This window comes from Metopolophium dirhodum, chromosome 1 (genome assembly GCF_019925205.1).
Source record: "Metopolophium dirhodum isolate CAU chromosome 1, ASM1992520v1, whole genome shotgun sequence".
In the NCBI taxonomy this organism is placed as follows: Eukaryota; Metazoa; Arthropoda; class Insecta; order Hemiptera; family Aphididae; genus Metopolophium; species Metopolophium dirhodum.
The window spans coordinates 116,376,910-116,403,727 of record NC_083560.1 but is presented as its reverse complement, the minus strand read 5'-3'; the positions used below and the strand labels follow the sequence as shown (position 1 = coordinate 116,403,727).

General features: G+C 31.8%; 1 protein-coding gene across 1 annotated transcript; it reads right to left on the bottom strand.

Moving 5' to 3' along the window:
• Positions 1-890: 890 nt before the first annotated feature.
• Positions 891-13,909, bottom strand: LOC132935673 (MOB kinase activator-like 2). The gene is made up of 5 exons (XM_061002283.1): positions 13,273-13,909; positions 6,152-6,312; positions 5,989-6,085; positions 3,875-3,999; positions 891-3,787 (listed from the first exon to the last, which is right to left on the bottom strand). Exons 1-5 carry the CDS (start codon positions 13,275-13,277, stop codon positions 3,387-3,389), a joined length of 789 nt encoding a protein of 262 aa, XP_060858266.1. The 5' UTR covers positions 13,278-13,909; the 3' UTR covers positions 891-3,386.
• Positions 13,910-26,818: the final 12,909 nt, after the last annotated feature.

The window sequence follows — 26,818 nt, the reverse complement described above, 5'->3', positions numbered from 1 at the left end:
AATATTGAATTAATTTTCTTAATGCCTAATAATTTAGTAGTCAATGCTGTGGATATGTACCTACCAAAGGCTGTGATTATTTGTTTTTAAAGTCCTTAGGTAGGTACTTATACTCGACAGGCCACTTAGTATGGACCATTGTAATATATTATCATTATTCGCTATACAAGTTTCAATGTTGGCTTACTTAGCCTAAATACTCAATTACAATGTAATTTATTTTGTACCTATACAAATAGTAATAACAAAAATATTGATTACCTACCTTATAATCTACATTTTATCAATTAATAATTAGAAATTTAGTTAGATATGGTTTATTAAAGAAGTCTTGAAAAAGATACCAATTTAGAGAATTTTATTTAAACTAGGAATATAGAACATTGAGTATAACTTAGTAAATTTGTTAAGAGGACACAGATATTTGTCATCCTTGTCTTACAAGGTCAGTTAACATTTTACGCTCAGCAGATCACGTTTAGCTCCGTTAGTTTAAAAATTTGAGTGAATCGACCTATTATGAAACTTGATGGTAAGAACATTATCTGTGTTTGTATGCGAGTTTTTTACAATAATTTAATTTTTAAGTTAGTTATTAGCATTTTTAATGTTTGCTGTATTATATAGGCACAATTTGCTAAAAAATTGAACTATCGTAAAAAACCCACTTACAAAAAAACAGAAAATGTTCTTACCATTAAATTTCGTAAAAGGTTGATTCGCTCAAATTTTTAAACTACCGGAGCTAAACGTGATCTGCTGAGCATACATTTGTTATGTTATGCACTTGTAAGATGGAGACAACAAATGTCTGTGAGTATCCTCTTACAACTTAAAAATATTGGTGTTAAGCAGTTAACATTTTTAAGGGATCATATTATTATAGACAGTTTCAATGAAACAATAAGAAAAATTATATTCTTCAATAATCATTTATCATATTACACAGAACAGTCGACAAGAGAATTTAGATAGTTTTAAATCATATTTGTTACATATATATTTTAAATTTAAACAACAAGTATAACATAGTTAACAAATTACTATCCTTAATATTACAACACTGTTTTAATTTCGCTTAATTCTAAAATAAAAACATAATTTTTTTTCCACCATGAACATTAATATATAAGATCTATTCAGATACTTAAAAAAGGAACTCGCTAGTTACACCAACTCAAATTTGCTTTAATACATCTATTAGAAACCTCCAGTAAAATATATTCTAATTAGGTAAACAAATTATTAGTAACTAATGGGTAGTTATTTACCAAATGTTTTATCATTTAGATTTGTCCTACTAAAAAAAAGCAAAAACAAAAAAGGGATCCAATTGTCATAAACTTTATACTCATAAACCAGCCCTACCGACATTAATAAAATTAGGCGTCTTGAGTCGAGATCGATGGCACCATTAAATGGTTGATACTGTGGTTATAAATATATTGCCATAGTATATAGTTATAGTTTATACTACCACCAGTACCTTCTATCATGGATCCAATATGAATTCACAGAGCTGGCCTATGAGTATAAAGTCTATGCCAATAGTAAATCGACATACAAATATATTAAGATAATCTAATAAAGCATTTAAGCATTAAATTACATACAATATAACAGTGCTCTCAAACATAATATATTTAAATAAATCAACATTTCATTAATACCTTAATTCATTCACTCAGCCTTATAATAATTAAAATAATATATTATATGAATATTTATGTATACCTATTTGTATATTTTACATTTTTTTGTTTTTTTTTAAAAATATTTTTGTACAAAAATATATTTTATCTTTATAACACATACATAAACTTTTCACCCAAAACAGTAAGTGATACATATATAAACTACTCACATAATATTATTTTTGTATATTGAATAAATCATTAAATACAATTATAATAACTAATAATAAATAGTAGGGTAATCTAAAAAAAAAAAACTCACAATCGTCTTATTAACATAGTATAACATTTGACATACCTATTTTCTTTAGGATTCTAAGAAATAAGGTTAATGACATTTAAATAAATTAGGTAGGTAACTCAAATGTTGTATTAACAAAAGTGCTATTTGTTTTTGGTTAGAAATACAATAAAACGTCCTGAAAACATATTAAGTTTCTCAGTGTGATAAAAAGGTAGTATAACATGAAATTTAACATGAAACATCAATAACAAAGTTTACTTTATGGTTTTATAATAGAAAGAAAAACAACAAAATTAATAATAATATAACAGAACCCCATAAAGTTTACTAAAAAAAACATTCTAAAAGGAAAAAAATTGGACGGTTGTATAATTTGCCATCATAAACACATTTTGGAAATTTTCTATCCGAACAAGCATATTAAATAATTTAGTATTTTTTCATTTCTAAAAGCAACCAAAAACATTAAGTTAATTATATTTCTATAATTTGAATATTTAATTACCATCACATGTGTTATTGTCATAATACACACATGTGGTTTGACTATTTTTTAATTTATAGCTTGAAATAAGCAATTAAAACAATAATTACAGATAAGTAAAATTCCCAAAAATGAATAATGTTTTTAAAAGGGCATTTTTTTGCTATCACAATATTTAAATACATCACAAAAAATAGACAAGATAAAAATTACAAATGTTCACAAATTGTCCAGAGTGGACTATATATAAATAAAATTATTATAATAAATTATTATACGTTATTATTAATACGTATAACATATAATCAAAAATCATATTAAAATTGTATAGATCTGAAAATATAAATATTTGAGCTGAAAGAAGTTGTTTAAACATTGTTATATAAATTTAAATAACAGTGCACAAGAATTATGATGTATACAGTTCAAAATAAAAAGGGATTAAAATAACTTTAATTTAGATGTTCAACCAATATTTTAGTTAGTTAACAATCTAAACCTGTGAATTAGTAAATTGGACAATATTTTCTAAACACTTAAAAACAATTTTAGGAATAGTGGCAAACAATGTCTATAAATTACAATTCTTAGATTATATAACTTGTAATTATTTTAAATATGAAAGATAATATTTGAATATAAGAACCGATGGATTAAATGTGATTAAATTTATTTAAATCCAACCAAAAAAAATTATGAATTATTGCAAGAAATGAATATAAAAACATTTTTAATGATTAAAAATGTATTATTTATTTCAAAGATAAATATATTTAATTAGATTGGTATTTTAGTATAATAAAGTTGATTTAAAAGCTTTGATGTTAGTTTATTGTCTGCCAACTGGTATTTACTAAATTATCTAACAAGAAATTCTATATACAGAATAATTTTACATATTTAATATGTATTACAAGTACCTATATAAATATACTTAATGCATTATAACATTTTATTTACTAGACTAGAAATTATCAATTTGAGTAGTTAAAGTCTGTGTATTAATAGGAGAAGGATTAGGGAACATGTTAATAGGTTGATCTGCAAAAGACATGGTTGGTTCTTTGTTTATAACGTCCTTATAGTCATCAATAGATTCATTGACTTCGGTAGCTGTTTCTTCATCATCACCTAAAATTTTTAGAGCTACCACTAGATCTTGTAGGATTTCAGTTTCACGTAGCTCAATTAATTGATAACGATGGTTAAATACTGATAGATGAGCAAACACACAGTTTAAATGTGTATGCAAATTTAGTAGTACTAACTCACGAAAGTGACTATGGTAAAGATGTGCTATAACGTGAAACAACAATCTTAAAATTTTTTTTACTACAATCTCTAAGCCAACTGGAAATTCATTAGCTGTAACAATAAACATAATTAATGCATAAGGAAATTTACAAATTTAAAAAATGTAACATTATATACTGTTAAAAATATATTATGTACCATATTTAGTTGGAAAAATTGTCTCATCATTAATAGTTTTTTGAACATACGTCATAACATAGTCAATGTATAATGGAGCAGCAACTCGAGATTTTTTTCCTTTTTCGTCAAACCACAAATAGGTTCTAATAAAACAAAATTTAAAATGGAACACATTAAACAGTGATAATAGAGTATAATTTTAGCTGAAAAGCATACATATCATTTTTTAATAATAGATAATAATTATCAAAATGTTAAATCAAAATTGAAAAAAAAAAAATTGAATTCAAAATCACTAGAAATGTACCAAAAGTTTGTAAAGTTTGATATGAATGAACTATTATTTCTACTATATATTTTAAAGGAAATATTATTTCCCATTTCTTATCGTTAATTACGTTATTAATCAGACATGACCATGTGTCTCAGCAGTATTGTTATACATCGTCTAAATATAAATTATTTTATCAAATTTATTGTTTGGGAGTTTTAAAAGAATAAAACATAGAACAACACCATGAAACTAAACATAAAGACAAATTTAAAAATCTAGTGGGAACAGAACAGGTATAAATTTTTTTCTCATTTAAATAATCAATACATAATAAACAGGGCTTGGGACTTTATGCATTTGTATATTTGTTCAGGAAATAGATAGGAGAAATTGGATTTGATACATATATATTTTTGGATATAAGGATTTAAAATTAAAAATGTTTATTGCATATTCTATATCTTTTTAAATTTCATTAAATTAACCAACGATTAATAAGAAAATGAAAAATATTAATGTAAAATTTTAATTTTCAACGCTTTATAAATATGTTATTTAGAAAACAAATGTGTAGATGGTACATTGTTTATTCTAAATTAATTTTGTCTATATGATTTAATTTCAATAAAGCCAGCCAATAGCGTGACTGTGACCAATAGCATTTCATTTGGAGAACCCATTTTATTTTTAGCTCTGAAAACAATATTATTTTTATTTATCTGATCGTTATTATTTTGTTTGCCAGTACTCAGTGATCGTTATCGTGTCAATGTGTTTATGCATATTTTGTCGTGTTTGTATAGAAATATACCTGTGTGCGAAAATGAATTGAATTAATTTTAATTGCTACATGTAGAAGAAGATGTCGAATGTTAAAAAAATCCAGACATCAACAGTTTGGACCTATTTTTTTATATAGTCTATATAAGATTTCTTTTAAAATTTAATTTGTCTAAGTACTTCTAAAATTTATAATCCATATTTAAGTGCATATTTTGATATTATATTATGCATATGTATGAGCATATTTTCATGATTTTAAGTGCATAAAGTCCAGAGCCCTGATAATAAATAAGTACATTTATCACTGTACCTACAATAAAATATAATATTCTATTAACTTAAGAGGAAGTCACACCCATATGTGTTGTCTCCGTCTTACACACTGACGACATACCAAAATTTTGTTCGAAAGTTTTAATAGGGTGCTGTCAGTTTTGACATTGGAGTGAATTAACCTATTACCAAACTTTGAAGTAACAACATTATCTGAGTTCCCTCATTGGATTTTTACGATATTTGAATTTTTAAGCGAGTTATGAGTATGTACAACATTAATATTTGGAAATACTCATAATTCACTTAAAAATTAAAATATTGTAAAAAACCAACGAGAGAACACAGATAATGTTGTTACTTAAAAGTTTGATAATAGGTCAATTTCTCTCTAATATCAAAACTAAAAGCAACTTGTTGAAACAAGCGAACGAAAATTTGGTATGTCGTCAGTGTGTAAAATGGAGACAACACTTTTGGGTGTAATGTCCTTTTAAAAAAAAAGCCTCATTAAAAAAATGGTTGGTGAACAGTGGTTTAAATAATATACATAATTATTTTAACAATACAAAATGATTAATATAACAAAACTTCCATATTACAGTCTCCTGCACAACCAAAAAAAAATTTTATCATTGAGAATATTTATAAATAGAATTAAATAAATACAGTTCAAATTTTGTTTTGCTATCAAAAAATTTTAGTTAAACAGAAAATGTTGTTAAATGGAAAAGTTTGTATAATGGAAGTTTTGCCTATATTATTATTAGTTATATTTTTAAATTTATAGTTCATGAAATACCTATAACTTGGCCCAACCATATCAGGACATCCCGAAATTGTACAGAATTCTGACACAGTTCCATAAATCAAGTTGGTGTTGTCAAAAATTGAAATTGCTAGGATAATTAATATTGAAATTAAAATTAAGAAACAGATGTTGGCAAAATATTATAACTACTTACTATGAGAAGCAAGCCACTCATTAAAATCTATTCCATTTGGCATTTCAACTAATATCCTAAGATCAATGTCAGGTAACTTTTTTTCTAATACGGCTTCTTCCAAGTACAATTTGTTATCATCATTACATAATGATTCCTTGTCTTTGGCCTTTCGACCTTTCCTATAAACAAACAAATATATAATTTAAAATTAAAATTAATTGTACCTAAATGTTTAAATATTTATTACAATCTATCATTATTTCTGTCTTTCTGTTACCACTTTATATACCTAATTTTTTTATATAGTCATACAAATACTAACTAGACCCGAGGTTTGCAAAATTTTCACTGAACGACCCATTTTGGAAAATATTTACATTTTGGAGAGCTACAATGACTTTATTTTTTATTCATTGATGATCACTATATTTACAATAACTTTTAGTCTATCAGAGTTCTGATACATCTCAGGTGTACTTGATGATTGATCAATAATAAAACTAAATTCATTTTAAAATGTACAATATAGTTACACAGAAAATACTTTATCATATTTATTTAAATTTATACTCATATTAATACATAAAATATTTTATATTATAAAAAAATGTATAAATATTTCAAAACTTAACACAATTCAGTTTGAGAATCTCTGAATTAGACAAATAGTCAAAATTATAATAAATTATTTATTTAAATAAATAAAAATATATTAATGAGTTCAAAGTTTAAACCTTGCATAAAAAGTTGTTTGGCTTGCAAGTTGTAATAAATATTTCGTAAAAAGCTTGACTATTTAACTTAAATTGTATTATCAATAAGTACATTTGTATTAAAACTATAAGTATTTGTCTAGGTATAAAAAAAAATTCCCCATTTGACTATAATATGAGTGTTGACTAAAACACAATAATAGATGTTACAAATAATTACAAATTAATATAAATATATATTTTATAACATGGAACTATAATACATATTAATTATTTTTAAAAACTCAATTGAATGAATAGTATAATACCAATAATTATTAATACAATCTAGACAAGGCTGATATAAGGGCATAGAAGCTATTAGATATAAAATATAAAATAAATTTACAAAAAGGTATACACATAATGGTATCTAACAGTACCAACTACCATCAATACTTAACATGTTTATTGTTGATATTTTATAGATTTTTAATTTATATTTCTATAGGTACCTAAATAATTTATTTTCTAGTCCACCATTCTTATGGTTTATAGATCCGCCCATGGACATAGATAATATAATATTTACTAGTATATATTATTTTATATTGGTGTATTTCCTGTATTACTGTCTTAATTAAACATAATATATTCACAGATTGGTTCAAATATCAATCTTCAATATATTTAATATGTATTTCTAGCTCCAAACCAGGAAACTTATTTTTTAAACTTAATTAGATACAATTATTTACACTAAGATTATCTATACTAAATGTTATCAATTACTATAATTTTTATAATGTATTCTTACTTTTGACTATAATAGAACTATAAAGGTTGCCACACACTGCAGCGGCGGCGGTAAAATTGTCTTGGCGGTGAATTTTGTCCAGACTCATTTTGCCGTAACCGCTATCACCACAGTGTGTGAAGACCTTGATACTTGTATATAAATTAAATAAAAAATTTAAGAGGATATGCGGGTAGCATGTGGTGATCTGTCTTACAAATGTACAACATAGCCAAAAACTGTTTTGTAACAACTTTACTGCCTCTGTATTAATAGTAGAATTACCAAAATTTCACATCACATAGGGAAGAACTTTGTCTGTAACGTAGCGTTTTTATTGTTTGGACAACATAAATACAATTAAAGTTATCAGTTTATGAACATTATGTTTTTTTCTTCGTTTTCATTTAATTAATAATAACGATTGGTTAGTGTTATCAAAAATATTAAAACGCTACGTCAAGTTCTCCCCTATGACATGTGTTGTGTTATGCTACTATAAGTACAAAGAGTTTAAAGTTGTTACCAGCAAAACAGTTTATGGCTAAGTTCTACATTTGTAAGACAAAAACAACACTTGCGGGGAACATGTCCTTCTAATAATATTATAAATATTTAAAGGGTTATTTAAAATGAATCATACGATGCTTTTCACCCGACTTTCTAGATCATGTTATCTAAAACGATAACCTATCTATGTCATGTGACTTCTTCTTTTGGGGATACTATAGATATTAGAAGTCTTATATTATCTATGGGGGGTACCATATATGATATCTTAAAGATACAGAGTATATCAGTGACATATTAATGGGGGGAGGGGGGCAGAGGCATTTCCCCGCATCAAGATGTTTTTTTAAAATCTTTTGCTAAATGCAAGTTTATTTTAGATTATAATATAAATTTACATTTTAATGATTTTAAAGTTAGGTATTAAGTATTTCCACCCCACCTCAAAAAAAAAAGTCACAGCTATGCCAGTGGTGTATATAGCACCATTATCATAATTACAGATAAGCTAAAAACTAATAGTCAATTACACAGATATGCATAGAATGAATTTGAGTTCTGAACTTCCAATAGAAGTTGTTAAAGTGTGTAAACCATATTAGAACATAGGTAATTTTATTCTTTTATTTAATGTATCATAATATTATATTACTTTAAAGTATAAACCTAACAACTAAAAATAAACAAGCAATTGAAATCGGATGAATCATTTTGAATAACCTAACCCTGTATTATAAACAATTTTCTATAGCATTATATCATTTAAACTCAAAATATATAAATTGTGTTAGTTTTATGTTCTTAGTGATGTAAATGTAATTTTTTCTAGGATATACGCTCAGCACATATGTGTATACAAGGGAGGAGCATTGGAACTTCGCCTCCTCTCAATAACAAAATAAAATTTGGGTTAATCCCCACCTATACGTGTGTTAATTGATATATCCCTAAGATTTTTAACCATGATTACATTTATGTATCAGATTGAAATTACTTTCATTACATAGTTCTGTCCTGTTTGCTATGTATGGGGTAAAAAGAAAATAAATCTCTATGTACTATACTTGCTAAAATTATAACTATTATTATAATAAAACAATAATTGATAATCCTTTGAATTGGAAAATTTAAAAATGCATGTTATTAATTGTAATCAATATAATTAGATAAATATACATTTTTTATTATATTTTATTATATTATTAATATTATTTTTGATAATACATATTTTGAATTCTTTAGCACATATTTTTGTTGTAATACATACTTTTGTTAAATAAATACATATAAATCCGAGCCTTAGTGATAATATAAAATTCTGTCTTTTATAAAATCTGCAATTAACTTTTTTTTTCATCTTCATTAGTGCCCATGGGTTTAGAGTGGAACCCTGTGGCTGTCCTTAAACTATAAAATTATAGTGTCCATAACCGTGTTTATAATATTGTAAAATTATTGATATCGGTATGATGGTTGATTATCATTAGACAAATGATAATTTTCTACCGGACAACTAAACTAATTTGTCAAAAATAAAGATAAAAATATTTTTTTGAAAGTAATTTATGTTTTATTTCAATTTTGTCTTTAGTTAATTTTGAAGGTGTACCCGTGTATCTCTAGATATTATATAGAGTATACGCTATATGAGTAAACCAGTGCTAGGGTATACCCTCCAATATTTCAATATTTTATAAATTAATTCATTAACCTATTTCTGTTTTATAAACCAGTATTTATATTACAATTTATAACACTATAGGTTTTTTTGAATTACTATTGAATAAAATAGGTTCACCAGTCACCATAATAAAACATTTAACATTAAGTATTAAAACACAGTTTTTTTTTGTAACTGTATAAGTTAGTATGTCACAGACATGTAACACATATGGCAATGTGTACAATGTGTACATACTACATTACCCAGGCAATTTAAACTGCAAATATAAATACAATAGTTTTTTGTGCAATATTTGTGTTAAATTTTTTATTAGATTTATTATTTGTAATAACTATACAATACATATTAGTATTAATGAAAAAAAAAAATAATAATAATAAACCATTTAAATTTTACCTATTTATTATATTCTGCATATTTTCAACCAATGATAATTAATATTATTAAATGTTATTATATGTATTATGGATACTTAAAAAATTATAATAATGATAGTAATTATTTACCTAATATTGATGGCACAATGCCTTACAAAATAAATAAATAAGTTATTATTTATTATTATATTAAGATTATTTATAATTTTATTATTACTTATTTATTTGTACACGATTCATTAGAATGGCACTTAGAATTGCAAAATGTGCCCAGGCCCGGCTCAAGGGGTAGGCGACATAGGCCCAAGCCTAGGGCGGCACATAAGCTGCACATTAGTAAGAGGACGGCATTTTCAAAATACTGATAATATTCTATTGTTAAGGGCGGCAAAATTTGAATTTGCCTAGTTCACTTTTTTCCCTTGAGCCGGTCCTGAGTGTGCCTGCTTTCCTACACTTTTATCAATCTAATATGGCCATATGGAAAAACTATAATTGTAAAATTGTATAATAATAAAAATAATAAAAAGTTTATACATTGTATGTTTTGAAACAGACAGACAGCCATTCTAAGTGTCATTCAAGTAAATCATGTACAGATAAATTGTAATAATAAAATTATAATTAATAATATATATTAATTCATTATTTTTGTTTTTTCTATCAATGTTATATTATAATATTATTACCTAGTAATAAAACATTTGACAAAAAATAGTTTGTTTGTATTTACGGTTCAAACTGCCCAGGTAATGTACACATTTGTCGTAACAAAATTACCACTTAGTCTTTTATTACAATATTTACAAGCAACAGTAATTAAATTATCTTTAACTATTTTTTCTAAATAATAAAACGTCAAATTATATAATAGATAATTACCCATCTTTTATCATTATGACACGGTATAATAATTTTATTGAAAAATTACTGATTGTTATGTTTATACAGCAATATACAAACAAATAATTTTCAACTTTTTAAAGTATTAAGTACTAAGTTTTTTTTAATAAATTTAAATTTTTTAAATAATAACATTTTTACAAAATTCAAATCTTAACAAAAACATACTTTACACCTAACTTACTTAAAAAGGCACAACTGCAATTTGTACTTTTAGAATAATTTATTCTTATAATGTTAATAATAATAATAATAAATAATTCAACAATTATCAAATTTAAAGATAATTTAAAGACTATTTTCTATGGCAACACTTTTTTTTTGTAATTTTGATGATATAGGAAGTTATGAGCATTTTAAACCATGAAAAAGATTTACATTTTAAAATACATATAACTTATATTAAAATTATTTAAATATTTTTATGACATTTTTGATTTAAGTGTAATTTGAAAAATTGATGTTTTTTATAAGTTTTATCATAAATTAATTTTGAACTTACATTATTCACATGTTATATTGTTAAACCTAAACATTTAAGGAGTTATGAGTATGTAAAAACCCATGTACTAACATAGATAATATTCTTACTTTTAAGTTTCGTAACTAAGTAGTATAATTAATACTGCATGTTACATACAATGGCTATAAACTTCAACATATTAGGTAGGTATGACTGTATGAGGTCAGCTTATCTAAGAATCAGTCATTCAATATTGCCTTGAATTATATCTAACAAACTCAACAATGAATATATTATAAAAGTTTAAATTAACAGGAAACTGTAGTCAAGCGATTGATAATAAAAAAACCTAGTGAACTCTTGCATTGTAACGAAAACAAATATATAATATTTCAGATAACATTGATTTTGTGCTTAATATAATTTAAAGGTTCTACAAAGACTGGTATAATTTTTTAAGCCATTAAATATCATGTTTAATATAGTAATTTAATGGTACGGCATTTTAGGAGATTATCTGATCTATCTTAGTGGTATAAGAAAATGTTAAACTTTATAAAAGAAATAAATTTGATAATAGTTTAATATTTAGTACTTAAAAAATTTAAAATATTTTATACTTAACAGTACCATCAGGTGTAACCTAGTAATCATTAATACTAAAATTTTTAACTTAACATAAACTAATGAAAAACTAAATCTGTTTTAAAATATTTTTATAATATTTTATTAACACGTTGACTGCCATGCAGCTGATGCAGCCGCCGGCGTCCGCAAAGTACTAAGATACAACAGTATTTTTATGGACAGCAGCGGTTGCACTTTGTTATTATTTATACACCATATGACCTCCGGCGGCTGTAAATAAATATGGTTTTATATTGTTAACTTTTCCATGGCGCTACAATAATGTACTAAAAAAAGTGCCTTGGCGTAGCGGGACACATATTTTTTTATTTTTTTTTTCAAATACAATAGTATATACAAATTTGTAATGACACTGAAAAATATACTATATTGTGTGACCACCAGCGGCCGCATGGCAGTCAACATATTAAATAATATAACACCAACACCTATAACAATGAATCGAAAAAATACTCAACGTAATAATCATAGTAGGTAAGTACTAGTACTGGGCAATATTTTGAACAATCTGTAATATGGATTACAATGACATAATTCAAAATTTGGATTTGATTTGTTTTTTCTAGATTAAAAATATAAATGTCTACATCTAGTCCTTTTAACACTAGAAACTTGTTACTGAATATGTTAAGTTTAAAATATTTAATTAACGAACTGTATGTAATACATGCAAGTATGCACATTATACATATATTAATATATTATAGAATATAAAAATTAAGAAAATAATGGGAAAATACTCTTTTTGAAGGTATATTATTAAAATAAAAATAAATAGTTAAAAACTAATCGTATAATTAATATAATAGTATTAAAATACCCATGATTCGTATATATATCATCATAATCCAGATGAAAGGAATTATAATGCTTGTTTTAATCCAGATAGGTAATCTAAATATGGATTTATCCGGATTTGGTGCTCAGCACTAGACTAGGTACACACAAATCAAACGATAGTGCAACAGATTTATTAAAACGGATAAAGCAGTACGCGCAGAGCCGTCCAATGGGTTTAAGCCCGCACAACGTAACCATTCGATGCACGACCGACTGACAGACTTACCCCATAAACCAGTCCACGGTGTCGCGGAGATACTCAGGTAACTTGTCCAGTTTGTCGGATTGTCTACGCGTCCACCATTCGAATATTAACAGGCGGAATGCCGCACTAACAACACCCCGGTGTTGTCGATCGGAAGCCCAGGGACGGTCGTCAGGTGTCCATGTCCCGCGTTCAACAACGGACACGGGAACGGGTCGTAGTGTTTTTGATGCGGCGTATTATTGTTGTGACGACGACGACAGCGGCTGCGGCGGCGGCGGCAGCAGCGACGACGACAGCAGCGGCAGTGGCGGCGGCGGCGATCGTACTATGGTAGACGACCAAATGCACATCGCAATCAATTCAATCGGTGCTGAAACGACGACGGAATAAACCGACATTTATGAGCGAAAAGAAAAATATGTCCAGACATTCGTTCGTTGAGTATGGCGGCGATATTATAATGTAATTATTGCAGTTGTTGTTGTATTTTACTGTTGTTGTTGTCGCGGTCGTAAGTTTTGACTAGGAAAAAAAAATAACAAGCTGGAGGGAACGACGTAAAAAAATCCTTATCATTACGTTGCTCTTGTGATAAGCATTAAGCGCACACCGTCGTACTATAGTGTACTACCACAGACTGTTACCACACCATGGACTACGGCCTGTGGCTATTTAGTATTGGCTACAGCTGCTGCAAGCTATGTATGCGCGCGATGTTGCTGATGATTATAAAGTTGATAATAATAATAATAATAATAATAATAATAATAAATGGAATAATTAATAATTTGGAGTACGCACTACGCACTGGTGCACAGCGCCGTCTTGTTGTGTGACGTGCGGCAATGATATTAGTATGCAGTACTCGTACAGTGTACACTTCAGCTATGGCTGTGGCGTGTTAATAATACATATTTTAACTTTAGAGATATAAATATACATTGTAGTTTGTACACCTACGACAGTTTTTTTTGTTTTGCATGTTTGCAGAGCAGGTGTTACTCATGTGCGATATGTCAATGGGTGAGGATGGTGGTGGACACACCTACGCTGAATATGCGACAAGCCTCCGAAATTGCGAAATGTCTGATAAATAATAATATATTATTATTTTTTTAATTCCTATTAATATTCAGGGCTGTGAAATATGGTAGTATGATGCATTTGGGTATTTTGTCTTTTGCGACCAAGTAAAATGAATTGAGTTCAATCAAAATGTATTTTAATATATTACAACGTAATATCTACATATCATATAGAAAACAAACGTCTAAACTATATATTACATAATGCATACATCAAATTTTAAATAGTTAGTAGTAGCATATTTTTGCTTATTTGAGGGTTTGAGCATATTTTTTTTCAAAATGTTGACCAAGATTGACGAATAATTAAATTACTTATTTATTATTATCTTATAAAAGTTGTATTTTATAATTTATATTATATTAAATAAATATAATAAATAAAGGTTATTTTATTAAAAAAAAAAAATATTTATTACCAAATATTATAGATTCTGAGCAGTGCGATGTATTGATTTTACAATGATATGTGTTTTTTAAATTTTTTATTTGTACACGATAAGCAGTGAAAATAATACTTCGATTTCAACTTCAGTATCTTGTTCGATGGGAAAGTGAATCTAGTTGATGTATTGGAGAGGTCAAAATTTAAAATTCACAGTAGTTTTGACCTTTGAAGAAAGCCGAGATAAACAAAAAATTAAGAAAATACTGGAATTTTTACGCAAATTTGAGTTTAACATAAAAAATGTTCACTGAATGTTTATATTTGCATTTTCTATACACCATAATAATTTCAAACTAATTTTACTTGTTTTAAGCTGTTAACGGACATTTTCAATTTACAATTATTTTAGTTTTTTTTTTATACAAATGTCAATAAAATGTTATTCGTTGGGTCAAAAAGCTTAAACATTGAATACAAGGATCCTAATATAATAATACGATAGTAGTTGAAAAATATTAAAATTACAGTCACAATTTTTTTTTTATTTTTTTATCATATTTTGTATACAAAGTTTCTACCAGAAAGAGTGCTTCGATTTCAACATATAGTACCTTATCTTTTACCCACTCTTAACCTACTTAATAGCGACATCCACTTACCTGATTTTTTTTAAAGTTCGAATTTTGACAAAATACGTAAAATTCACAAAAATGTGCAAATTACTTTGAGTTAGAAATTTATGAAAAATTTCCTTTTGAAATCTAAGATTTGAAAATGTAATACATGATTCAGTGGCGTTCTTAGGAATTTTTTATAAGGTGGACTCTGAAAATTTACTAGATTTCAATAGTGGGGGGCTCTGCCCCACACCCCCCATAGTCATAATATTTGGTAATTTTGTGTTATTATGTATTTTACCATTTTAGTAGTCAGTACCTAGTGAGCTGTATTTTGTATAATTTTTACAAAATTGAATTTATTTTAAACCTGTGGCTTAGGAAAAAATTTACTTAACGTGGCAATAAAATTAATTAATTCGTAAAGTCGTAAGTTACTGAATAACATAAGAAAAAAAGTAACTCGTTAATTAACTTTGTTATAAGTAACTTAACTTTAACTTGTTAACTTTTTAATGCCTTGCTTTTTGGACTAAAAATAAAATTTTATTGATTTTTATAGAAAAAACAACTAAAAAATTTGAAATTTGAAATTTGAAATTGTCTGTAAACAGCTCAAAATAAGTCAAAATATTTTGAAAATGTTATCAAGTATAGCCTTATAGGAATTGATAAAATAAACATGATACATTGTGCCTATGGATTTTTAATATTTTTCAAATGTCATTGTAACAATATATTAAGAGCCATGTATTAAATTTTCAAGCTTTTTTATAGAACAAAAATTTTATTGACATTCGTAGAAAAAAATATTAAACAAAATTGTAAACCGAAAATGTCCGTAAACAGTTCAAAATAAATCCAAATAATATTAATAATACATTTTATCGTGCACGGAAAAAAATAATTACAATAATATTTTAGTTAAGTAAAATACAGTTGAAACAACTATATTTATAAATAAACCAACTATCATCTAGATTTGATCAACTCGAAATAGGTTCAACCATTAGAGTATCGATACCAGATGTAGATCGTGCTCGAGGAGCTCCGCGTAATTTATTAGCAGTCGTTATACATGTCTAAAATGATCTTTACAAATTAGGTGACTAAGGTTACCCATTTATAAATTAAATATTTACAAAAAATGAATGTTATACTTTTAATATAGGTACTGAACATGGACACTTAAAACATCAATACACAAGATCTGAGCTAGTATATCTTCATTGAAAAAAAAGTCGTCCGTAATATGAATGAACTTGTCGTTATTGACCATAATCTTTGACACAACGTACATTTTTTATAATTCAATAAAATATCGTTCATCGACTAATAATATTATAAACAATATTATAAACTTGTGTTTATTAACTCAATAACTGGTCTTTATAAATCCCTTGCGAATTTTTTTTTTATATAATACAATTGTTTTGTTAGAACAAAAAATAGTTATTTTTAATCTTATAGCGAGTTAAATTGTTACACCAACGTAAAGATTTGTTATAATAACCACAATTTTTTTTGTTATAATGTAATAACAGTGTTTTTAAACCTATAAAGACGACTATTTACTTATTGTTGTATTAAACATCAATTTTCATTAATAATATGATGATTAGGTTAAGAAGAATAATAAACTATAGTTCTTTATATTGATAAATTCTTTTTGTTGATATTTGTAATTTCTTATTCATTGATAATTAGAACTTATTTATAGAAATGATAATCTGGGTGATAAAATGAATAACTGTGTACGTTGTACCACGTTGTTCTGTGGTTGTACAGATGTATTTAAAAGCTAACGATTGAGTTTATGTCAACAACAATATTTGTTATTATAAACAAAATAGTGGTTATCGATTTTTATTTACATTTGACATATAATGACCATTGACCGTCACTAATCTCGTGTTTGATGATATTATGTTTACTTAATTAATTGTTTAATTAATTGCTCAAGAAGACAAAAATGTTTAAAAAACACCGAGGTAAGTATCTAACATATATTATTAATCTTATTAATCTTTTTTTTTATTATTATTTTTAATATAAGTGATTTTTAGACCAAAAAGCTAGACAAAACTGAAGGAATTTTGTTTGACGGATTTCAATTTTTAAAACCGATTTTCATTGATTACCAAGTTAACTAGGTTTCGGTTGAGACGATTTTGAATTACTATTTTTTAGCTGTGATATCCAAAAATATTAAATTTTTGTATTTGTATTATTCATTATGACACTAACAATAATTGGAATATTAAAAATTGTCTCGGGTCAAACCTATAGTAAAATTGTTAATCGATCATAATCCATTTTCAAAATTTAAATACGACAAACTAAATTCCTCCAGTTTTGTCTGGCTTTTTGGTATAAAAGTCACTATTTGATCATCGACTGATCGACTGAAGCCCTCTTAAGAGGATGTCACACCCGCATGTGTTGTCTCCGTCTTACAAATGTACAACATACCAAAAACTGAAATTGCGCGGGACAACTTTTCTCACACCATATTTGTTGTAGAACTACCAAATTTTCACAACACGTAAAGAATAACTTTATCTGTGCAACAGCGTGCTTTTTTTTTTAATAGCACTATCCAATCATTTTTTATAAGCAAATGAAAAAAAACAAAAAAACCAAATGTTTAGAAGCAAATAAATTGTATTGTATTTATGTAATCTAAAATATAGGCACGCTGTTGCTAGATCATTTTCTACCCTATATGTTCAGAAATTTTGGAGCCACTACTACAAACACAGAAACATAAAAGTTTTCCCGAGCAAAACAGTTTTTTCTATGTTGTACATTTATAAGACAGAGACAACACATGCGAGTATCACGTCTTAATTTTTAAAACATTTTTTTTACTAAGTTTTACTTATAATAAATTATTATATTTTTAGATGGACGAGATGCCACTCTTATTTGGGCCCTACACTCTTATTTAGTGCCAACCAACAGAATTGTTCGGGTTGACCCAGTGACAGGCAAAAAAAGTACTGTTAAATTTACAATCAAAGACTCTCAGGAATCTGTGCTTTATATTGGTGAAACACAACAAGTCGTTGAAGATTACATTGAACACATTAAAAAAACTAAAGTTTCAATCCAGCCTTCAGTCTTCTGTGTGGGAAAAGATATTTTTTCAATAAAAGACATCTTCCTATACATAGAAGGAGTTCGCTTCAAGTTTAATAGTGTTCTAAAAGCATTGGACCTATGTTTTAAATGTATATATTTATTTGATTTTAAGTTTCCTGAAGAATCTATCATGTTTTATTCATTTATAGATTGTTTTTTACAGTTTTAATTTAACAAAAAGTTTTGCTAAGGTACATATTATGTTACAATACTTAGAATACAATATTATTCATTAATAATACCTGCAGGTACATTATACATTTTATAAAATCATTATGAATTTCTTATTATATATATTTTTTAAATTAAATGTATAGTACCTAATAATAATTAATTAAAATGTATATAAGACTACACTTTTAATATTAATACATTTGTTTTTACCTATTTATTTTACATGTTGTATTCTTTTACAGTTTTAATTTAACAAAAAGTTTTGCTAAGGTACATATTATTATGTTACAATATCTATAAAATAATATTATATATGTTATAGCAAGTATGTTATGCATATTTTTATAAAGTCATTATTATTATTATTATATTATATAATATTATAATATTTTTTATTTTTAAATTAAATGTATAGTTATAATAATTAATTAAAATGTCTATAACACTCAACTTTTAATATATTTTATACATTTGTTTTTTAGATGTGTATTATTTATTTATAGTTTTATTCTATCAGTCAACAAAATAAATTAAAATTGTAAAAATTACCATAAGGTCATTCTGTCTACTAACAATATTGCTCAAGTTAATTTGGTTTGTGTTTTTTTAATACTGTTACAAATAATACAAGTAACATTTGACTATTTTTTAATTATTTTTAAGATTGATTGAAATTTTATACTTCAAAATTTTTCAAAAATGCCAATACATAGTTTCTTTAAAATGGAATATTTCTTTGGATATAATTTCATTATAGTAATATTACATTAAATTCTGGGTACTTAATGTTGGTTAGTTTTAGAATTACCTATATTAATGTTGTATTTGGCCTGTAACAATGTATTTTATTATTTTCTATTAAATATAGTAAAATACATAAATTGAACTGATAATTCTAATCCATTTCTACAACAAAATGAATTAATTCAAATAAATAAGAATGGTTCATTGATTTATATAATCTATACTTTGAATTGATAATCCGTAAACATTAATAAATAAAATAAGTTCATTGATATAATTGTATATATTATATGATATATCATTGAATTAATTATTGCTATACATTGAACACATGATAAATATTAATTATTCAAATAATCCATGTCTTAGAATTAACAATGGGTGAACATTGAATAAATAACATGTATTTATTGTGATAAAAGGTTTACATTACTGCATCTATAACCTCATACATTATACTAATAATTATAAATTGTACGAATTATAAAATAAGTTGTTGATATAATTAAGTAAAATTCATTAGCTTAATGTACATGTGTACATTAAATATGCAAATGACAAACACTCATTCATTCAGTCAACAAATGGCTTTATCGGAGACATTTTAATGTCAACTTATTATTAATTTAACGAACTTTTTTTTTATTCTTATGTAACTATTATTTTCAGTGTTGTAAAGAAAAACTTCTCGACATACATAAATCCATCAAAGAAAAAGAGCTTACTCTTCGAGAGGCAGCTGGTTTGAGCAGTATTTCGGGCACTCAAGGGTACCAACGATGTCACTGCAAAACTAAATGTAAAAATAATAAATGTGCTTGTCATTCTTCCGGCAAACTATGTAATTCAAAATGTCATGGATCATTACCATGTGAAAACAAAAGTTAATAATATATTATGATATAAATACAACAATAACCATTTGTAGAAATCATTGTAGAATATCGTAAATTCCCGATAATTGATGTAAAAATCTACTCATATAAATTAAAAATGGATATTAACGCTATTTACCGGTAAATTACGTAAATTATTATTTTTCGTAATTTACCGCAGTAAATCATAATATGATAGGTACTTTATATGGATTTACATAATTTTTTGTTTCTCCGACAGAATGATTGGCATTATTAGATATTGCTTAAGAGGACGTCCACCATTCACAAACTGTTTGTAAAAACCGTTTCACGCAAGTAAGGTAAGTAAATAAATAAGTGTATAAGCAAAGACATCGCCCAATCGCCGATTTTAATTAATTTTTGCATTATTAGGTATTTGTTATAACTTATAAATAATTTATAATTCATTAATTTAATTATGTTGCATAAGTGTTGCAATATGAGAAAAATAATAAAAATAATGATACAAATGTGCAAATATCTTGGTTTTGTAAATTAAATTATTTTTGTTTGTTTTTGAAACGTTCTGAAATAAAATTAGAATCTATTTTATATAATTTATAATAGTTTATAATACGCATCCGGTATCCGGCATAAGTATATTCTTGTACAATAAATTGAATTAAATATATTAACTAAAAATATAATTTGTTAATTACCTATTTTACAATAAACCCTTATGGTTATTATTCATTTTTAAGTCTGTAATTTAACCTACTACCTGCATTTCAACGTTCAACCGCATTTGTCTACTATTCGTCGTGTCATTCACATTATATCCTTTTGTATAGTTCTCATTTTGAGATTTTTCCATTTTCAGCAGTTGCTTTTAAACATAACTTTTTATTTTATAATTAAAATGAAGCAAGAAGATGGACATACATATAAAAACAATGGTAAGAAGAATGGTGTTATGTAAGCATAATAACTGTGAAATACTCGATTGTTAGATTTAATCGATTGTTTCGATTGTTTTGAAAACTCTCGAGTGATTCTCTCGGTATCGAAATCAGTTGAAATAATCGAATTATAAAAATTACTGGGCGAGTGATTCATTCGAAATTAAATCGACTATGTCTACAACATAAATTAGTTGGATTAAAATTAGTAATTACTAGGTTATTAATTTATTATTTATTATAATAAAGTATAAGATTTATATTTACTAATGCCTATCCTATTCGATTAAATTTAGCGTACTTTTCGCTCACTTTTTAAATAATTATTATTATTATAGAATAATTCAAAATCATTCATTAAGTACATCAATTTATAATTTTTCCTATTCAGTTTTTTATGGTATTGAATGATTTTTAATATCTCGAAATGAAACACAACACACCATGTATTAACTATTAAGTATTAGCAGTAAATAGTATGGAGAAGGAGAACTAACATATTACATTATAACTAATTATATTATTTATATTTTATACAAATTACACACTATACTATTTATTAGTCTATGAATAAAGATATTCCTTACAATATACATGGGGCATGGGTACACGCGTTTATAATAATAGAATATACGCATTGAATAATGAAATAATAATATTATGTAGATACTATAAAATATAAATAATATACTATATGTACATACATAATATCTTTTATCTAGATTGTGGATATTAATTGTTTATTTTTATTTTCTTTCCTTCATTTGGTCTGATATGCACGTGCCAGTTGCTAGTTTCTACATTCTATATAGTATCAGAGTACTGAGTAGTGAGTCTAATGAAATACTAAATTGACCGAGAGATTTTTTCGAGTGAATCTCTCGATTGTTATAACCTCTCGATTACTAACTTCTCGATTGTCGAAATCACTCGATTGTTCCCATCACTACCCGGAACCAATACGGCTTCAGGAAAGGCGTCAGCACGGAATCTGCTGTCGCAAGGGTCCTGGAGCAAGCCGCCCTCGACGCCACCAGCCCAGGGCAGAAAGACCTCTGCGTGCTCGTGACACTGGACGTGAAGAACGCTTTTAACACCCTGAGGTGGCCAGTAATCGACGAGGCACTGAGGGCAAAGAATACGCCGGAATACCTGGTGGAAATGCTCCGTTCCTGGCTATCCAACAGGACTTTGTTAACCGGAGCCGAAATGGCTGATAGGTCCGTGACATGCGGCGTTCTGTAGGGATCCGTCCTCGGCCCCGCACTATAGAACGTGTCCTACGACGGACTCTTAGACCTGCAAGTCCCGCCCAGCGTCCACCATAATAGGCGTGGCCAGGACTGGTCCGCTGCTAGAAGACGCTCTGAACCCCGCGCTGGCCGATATCGACGCATGGATGCTGCAGAGGGGACACCACAAAAGCGAAGCCGTTCTCCTGACGAACGTTCGAGCCACCCCGCCTGGTGGTCGTCGGACACCTGATCAACATCGAGAAGAGCCTAAGGTACCTCGGGGTCATCCTGGACCAGCGGCTGACCTTTGCGCCGCACATAGCCACAGTAGCCAAGAAAGCCACCCTGCTCCTCGCGGACATGCCGCCTGCCGATCTCATCGGCCTGGAGAGAAGCCGGATCAGGGACCAGCTGAGTGTCGCTCCTACCCCGGCGAGCCTCGGGTATCCAAGTCGTCTATCAAGCGGGAAGAAAGGCAGGCGACCATCGATCTGTGGCAGGTGAGATGGGACTCGACAGAGAAAGGAGCCTGGACGCGTCGAGCCCTGCCTAGCGTGAGAAGGTTAGGTTAGGTTAGGTCCAGTTAGCGCGCCGGTCGTTCTCAGTTAGCGCGCCGGTCGTACACCACTCACACGTGTGTTCACGACCAACGCTCCCAGGCCCGCTCCCAGTGGCAATTTCGTTTTTTCGGTCTTAACGCCCGACTAAACCCGCTAAGCTGTGTTTCTTTTCCGAATTAGCCATATAACAAGTTCGCGTACAGGTTGGTGTAGTTTTTGAGTTGGCCTGATAAATTAAACCCCCGTGGGTCCTCCGGCAAGGTACCGCCATAAGGTCTTGCTGGCCGCTCGACTCTGGTGAGTACATAACCTATAATATCTAGACCACGCGCTTTCCGCACGACCGTGCATCCCGAACACGCGCCGCCCGGAACCGGCAGCCACGTGCGCCACGCACACCCGCGCGTGCGGGCATTTACGTAAGTGCCTTAATCTCTGCGAGTACCCGTCCAAGAAAAGCGCGGACGACACAGCCTTGTAGTGCGGACCACCCCGCACTACATACTGAAAGTCACCCCCCCGGCTTCACCTTTTTGGTTTAAGTATGACTCCGCGGCCCATCGTGCTAGAGACCTCGTTCCTTCACGAAGGATTTTTGTTTTCGAACCCCTACAAGTCCCCCTCCGCCGCCCGCGTCGGACGACCCTTCCAAGGGACCTGAAGGGATCTCCGGAACTGACAGACCGATCCCGCCGAAACTCGGTGAACCCGCCTGGGACCCCCCTATGATCCCGCGTGCCAAATTTCGTGGGATTCGGGAGCACCCGCGAACAGGGTCAACACCCCCCTTCCGGGGCTGTGGCCCGGAACCATGTCGGTACCCAGCCAAATCCCCTCCGACGATGACTAGAATACCAGATGGAGTTCCAGTGCGGTCAGAGCAGCCCCCAGCCCCAAACGACCGTCTTCGAGGTCATGTCCAGGAGTCTGCAGGCAGCCCAGCAGAATGCAGCCGCCCAGCAGCTAAAGAGAAAAAATGACACCTCAGGAGACTCAGCATCCGGCGAGACGGAAGCCTCGCTCCAGCTCGTTCGATCGAACCTCCAGACGGCCGTCAGGAATATCAGGGACGCCAGGTCCGACCCCGTAAACAAGGGGCTCAACGCAGACAGGATGCTCGAACTGATAGAATGCAGCCTGGAATGCCTCAGCAAGGTGCTGACAAAGAAGGGACGCCTGCTCTCCCCCTCTCCCCCCAGCATCGCCATCGTCGAAGCAACCCAGGGCCGAACCGACTAGCCAGCCAGTCAGAACCACGGTCGACGCTTCCACCGATACTATTCTAACGCCGAGCTGGTGGGACATCGAAAAAACCATGGCGGCGAAGGCGGTCTCCAGGTGGAGACCCGCCCGGAACCCCGCCGTCCCCGCCCAGCGCAATGTCAACATCACCGAGACCGAGGACGAAACCGCCATGGAAACGGACGCCGTGGGCACTTGGGCCAACGCAGCAAGAAGACGGAGAAGAACGAGGAAAACCACGGAACCTGAACCCAGCCCGCCCGCCCCCAAGACGCCTCCGAGGCTCACCAGCGTCGCCAAGAAACCGCCTGCTAACCTGATCAATCCCGGAGACGGAAGGACCTTCGTAGACACCGTGCGCTTGGTCCGCTTCTGCGGGCTCACCGCACAAGAGTTGAGCGCGAGCGTCACGATGAGCGAAACCCGCGACGGCGCCCTGCTGCTGGAACTGCCCAAGGGGGCGAAATCCGCTGCGGCTGCCAGGACGATTGCCGAGGCACTCGGCACCAAGCTCGGGGACTCTGTTGGGAAAGTTTCCCAACTTGGCGTCCAGGTCGAGGTGGAGGTCCTGGATCTGGACGCTGTGTCCACCGCAGCCGAGGTGCTCAAAGCCCTCCGCGCTGCTATCCCTGGTGAGAACGACCCAGCGGCGGCAGCCGAACGCGAGGCCATCTGCGAAGCCGAAGCGCTGTGCCGGTACTTCAACACCAGTCGCCCGGAGTCAGTCGCTGGCCCAGCGGGAACCGACAGAGCCCTAGCCTCGGCAGGATCCCTGCGAGGCGTCGATGTCGAGGAGGAGAACGGGTCCTCCGCGGAAGCGACAAGTCCACTGGTGGACCACCGAGATCGACGAGCTCCGTCGAAGCTGTCGAAACTCCGAAGGACATACCAGAGTCGCCTGAAGAACGCCAGGCAGCCCGGAGCCCTGGCAGCCAGAACCCAGTACACGGCCGCCAGGAGCAACCTCCGGTGTAAGATCGGGGAGGTGAAAGCAAAGTGCTGGTCCAACCTCTGAAACCAAGTCAACACCGACCCGTGGGGCAAGCATCGGTCATTGGAAAACTCGGCACCCGAAACCCGGGAACGGCCTCCAGGGGCAGAGAGACCGAAATAGCAGACCACCTATTCCCCGCGGCCCCATTAACGAACTGGGACGAGGCCCCCAGTGCAGCAGTCCACAACATGTTCGAGAGGTTCGACCCCGCGCGGGACCCGCTGGAGGTCACCAGGACCATCCCTCGATTCACCAGGGACGACATGACCAAGGCAGCCAAGAGGCTCTCTCTGGGAAAAGCTCCCGGACCCACGGGCATTCCGAACGAGATATTGAAAACGTTCGTCACAACGAACATGAACAGCGCCTTAAGGGTGTATAACGACTGCCTGCCGATCTGCATACTCGACACGCTGGGGAAGCTCCTGGAGAGACTGCTCTTGCAGAGGCTGGAATTCCACCTCGACGCCAACGGGAGGGGGAGGAGAGCCCCGAGCCAGTACGGGTTCTGCAGGGTAGTCTCAACCGAGACCGCCGTAAAAAAGGTCCTCGACATCGCTGCGGGCACCGCCGCGGGAAGAGGCACAAAGGACCTGTGCGTACTGGTAACGCTCGATGTCAGAAACGCCTTCAACTCCCTGCGGTGGCCCGTGATCGACGAGGCGCTCTGGGGAAAGAACACCCCTGAATACCTCGTAGAGATGCTTCGGTCCTGGCTCTCTGACAGGGAGCTGCTAACAGGTGACGAAATGACCCCGAGACGAGTCACGTGTGGCGTCCCACAGGGATCGGTCTTGGGCCCCGCTCTGTGGAACGTCGCGTACGACTACCTCCTGGACATGGAAGTCCCCAACGGCGTCCACCTGGTTGGATTCGCCGACGATCTGGCGGTGGTCGGAGTGGCCAGGACCGGACAGCTTCTGGAAGATTCCGTCAACCCCACCCTGGTGGCGATCGACAGGTGGATGGCTAACAGGGGCCTGGAGCTCGCCAGGAGGTTCATCCCTCCTCACCTCGTGGTGGGTGGACACCACATAGCTCTGACCAGGAAACTGAGGTATGACGGCGTGATACTAGACCAGCGTCTGACCTTTGCACCTCACGTCGATACCGCGGCCGAGAAGGCCTCCCGTACGGTCGCGTCCTTGGCCAGGATTATGCCGAATGTAAGGGGCCCGTGCCAGTGGAAGCGGCGACTGCTCTCCTCGGTGGTTGAGAGCCAACTCATGTACGCGGCTCCAGTGTGGGCCAGCCAGGTGTCAAAGACCGCTAGGACCCAGGCGAATCGCATCCGGCCCCAGAGGGCTGCCGCCCTGAGGGTCATAAGGGCCTACCGCACGGTTTCTGATGATGCGGATATACGTCAATTCATCGCGAGTCAATTCATCGTGTGTCATTTCATCGTGGTCAATTTATTGCGGCGTCAATTTATCGCGACACTAATTCATCGTGTGTCAATTTATATATATTATATTTTTAAATAACTACTCCAGAAAAACCTAGAATGACGTTATATTATTACTGTGGCTGATTATAATCTCCATTACGATAACGATGAGTGTTAACTAGGCCAGTTTATGCCC

What these genes read in the sequence shown, in the direction of transcription:
- LOC132935673 (XM_061002283.1), bottom strand. An exon ending in TGAGTGGCTTGCTTCTCATA is followed by an intron (nt 6,086 to 6,151) that starts GTAAGTAGTTAT and finishes TAATTATCCTAG; the next exon opens with CAATTTCAATTTTTGACAAC. An exon ending in AATTTTTCCAACTAAATATG is followed by an intron (nt 3,788 to 3,874) that starts GTACATAATATA and finishes TTATTGTTACAG; the next exon opens with CTAATGAATTTCCAGTTGGC.